A 1981-nucleotide genomic window follows, 5' to 3' on the forward strand; every position below is an offset into this window, starting at 1 on the left:
TATTCTTCACTCGAATTTCAATATACTTCATACAAAAAAACTAATTTTTAATATGAAGTTAATTTTTTAATTATCCATCCTCCTCTGTGATGAGACGTTCGCAAGAGGAAAACTGGTCCGCGGACTAACTAAGAGAAGTCGGACGGCAGAAGCACGCGACGTTAACGTGGATCTCCTCGCTGTCTATTTTCGACGAGAACAGGAAGGCCATCCTCTTGATCGCTCGCGCATGCTCTTGGTAGTGGAAAGCCATCGGATATACCTACACGCCGTTGCGTACGATGTAAATACGAATGCCGAATGCTGGCCTCCCGAAAATAATCGCCGCGTCCCGCGGCGATCCCGAGTGCTTTTTCCGCGGCACTCCCGACGCCGCCAAACGTAAAAAATGCATTTCGAGCGAGAACCTCCGACGCAGCGAGGTCCGCTCTCCTACCATGCATCTTCGTAACGGTATCGGTGCCAAAATAAAAAATCGACCTTGCGCCGTGCTTCAATGAACCGAGTGAACAAGTTCTCTTAAGTGGACGTGCGTCGAATAGTGTTAAAACTAACTCACCTCGGCTTCAAACACTTCCATCAGTGTTTTCTAGCTAAGCTGCAAGAGTTTAAGTTAAGTAAATAAATAGCCGCCTACACACGCGCCAGAGTCCAACTAGTTGGTTGGTATGCATACGATATCCATGGAAAAAGGTATTCTAAAATTAGACGACTCCGATATATCTGGAGTATTCGGCGATCCGATTTACAAACTCGTGAAAGAAGAAAGTAAGTACACGTGAAGAGACGATCCCCGAGCTCGGCTCATCGTCAGATCGGGCAAATGGCTGACAATGAGAGGGTCTGCGATCACGATGGTCCGAGGATCGACAAGAACGTGAGATATCGCGAACAAAGAGCGTCGCGAGTCAAACGGAAAGCGGAGGAAGAATTGCCAGCACCGCCGCCGGATCCATGGACGAGTCGTTGGCGTTCGGAGAATTCCCCTAATCAAAGTCGGAACCTCGACGAGGACGAAGACATAATCGCTTACCTGGCGAACATCGGTTCTCAAACGCCCGAGTGTCCGTCGAGAAGTTCAGCGACGGCCGCGTCGAATCTTTGCGTGGAGGACGCCTTCGAGCACCTGGACCGTCTGTGCGCGTTCGCGGAGCAGATTCTCGAGCTGAGGAATCGAAATTCGAGGCTGTTCAAACGCGTGAGGAATTTAGAACGATTGAAAGTGCTGAGGAACGCGAATAACAAATTGGAGAACGCGTATGCTCGTAACAAAGATGCGATTAATTTCTATGAAGAGGACACGGGATTCGCGGAGTCGCTGCTGGACGCGATGCTGTCGACTCCGAGGGAAGCTTTTCAAAAGCGGAACGTTCGGTCGTCTTCGGCCAGGCCGACTAGAGAGAAATTTGACATCGACAAGCAGACGTCGCTGGACGAAATTTCCGGGAATCCGCCGAAGGTTTCTAAGTGGACGAGGGTGAAAGCTGCGTTCAAATGGGAGAGGGCTTACACGAACGACGCGGAGATCGCGGATCCATCGATCGCTACCACAACGACGCTACCTTTGCTATCGTTGAGCACCAAACATCACCGAATCGCAGATGAAAGCAGAGAATCGAACGCTATTGGCTCTTCATCTCTTCTCGTCAACGAACCTTGCAATTTACCGCTGCCCTGCCGACCTTCGTCCGCTTCGTCGTCCAACGATGGATCTTACGATTGTAGGATTTTCATTCATACTCCTTACGATCGTAGATTTTTCAATTGCATTTCATGCGGTGACGATTCGTAAAATTTTTTTAGATTCGCCAAAGACCGCCTCGAATCACTTAGACGATCATCCTTTAAAGAGAAAAGACGACGACACCGTCGAGGACGCTTCGAGATTAGATCAAACAGAATCGATTATTAACGAGGTACACAGTTGCGTCGATCCACGTTTATAGTCCGGGCGCTCGTAACACAAAAAATGGAACAATTT

At 49.0% G+C, this 1981-nt stretch overlaps 1 protein-coding gene across 1 annotated transcript in view; it reads left to right on the plus strand.

Moving 5' to 3' along the window:
* Positions 1–272: 272 nt before the first annotated feature.
* LOC108628188 (uncharacterized) overlaps positions 273–1981 on the plus strand; it is a 15422-nt gene continuing 13713 nt past the window's right edge. Inside the window, exons 1-2 of the mRNA XM_026816299.1 lie at positions 273–1721; positions 1804–1916. Coding sequence (XP_026672100.1) covers positions 824–1721; positions 1804–1916 — 1011 coding nt within the window. The 5' untranslated portion in view covers positions 273–823. The remainder of the gene's footprint in view (positions 1722–1803; positions 1917–1981) is intronic.

This window comes from Ceratina calcarata, unplaced genomic scaffold (genome assembly GCF_001652005.2).
Source record: "Ceratina calcarata isolate Rehan_Ccalc_2016 unplaced genomic scaffold, ASM165200v1 scaffold511.2, whole genome shotgun sequence".
NCBI classification, from domain to species: Eukaryota; Metazoa; Arthropoda; class Insecta; order Hymenoptera; family Apidae; genus Ceratina; species Ceratina calcarata.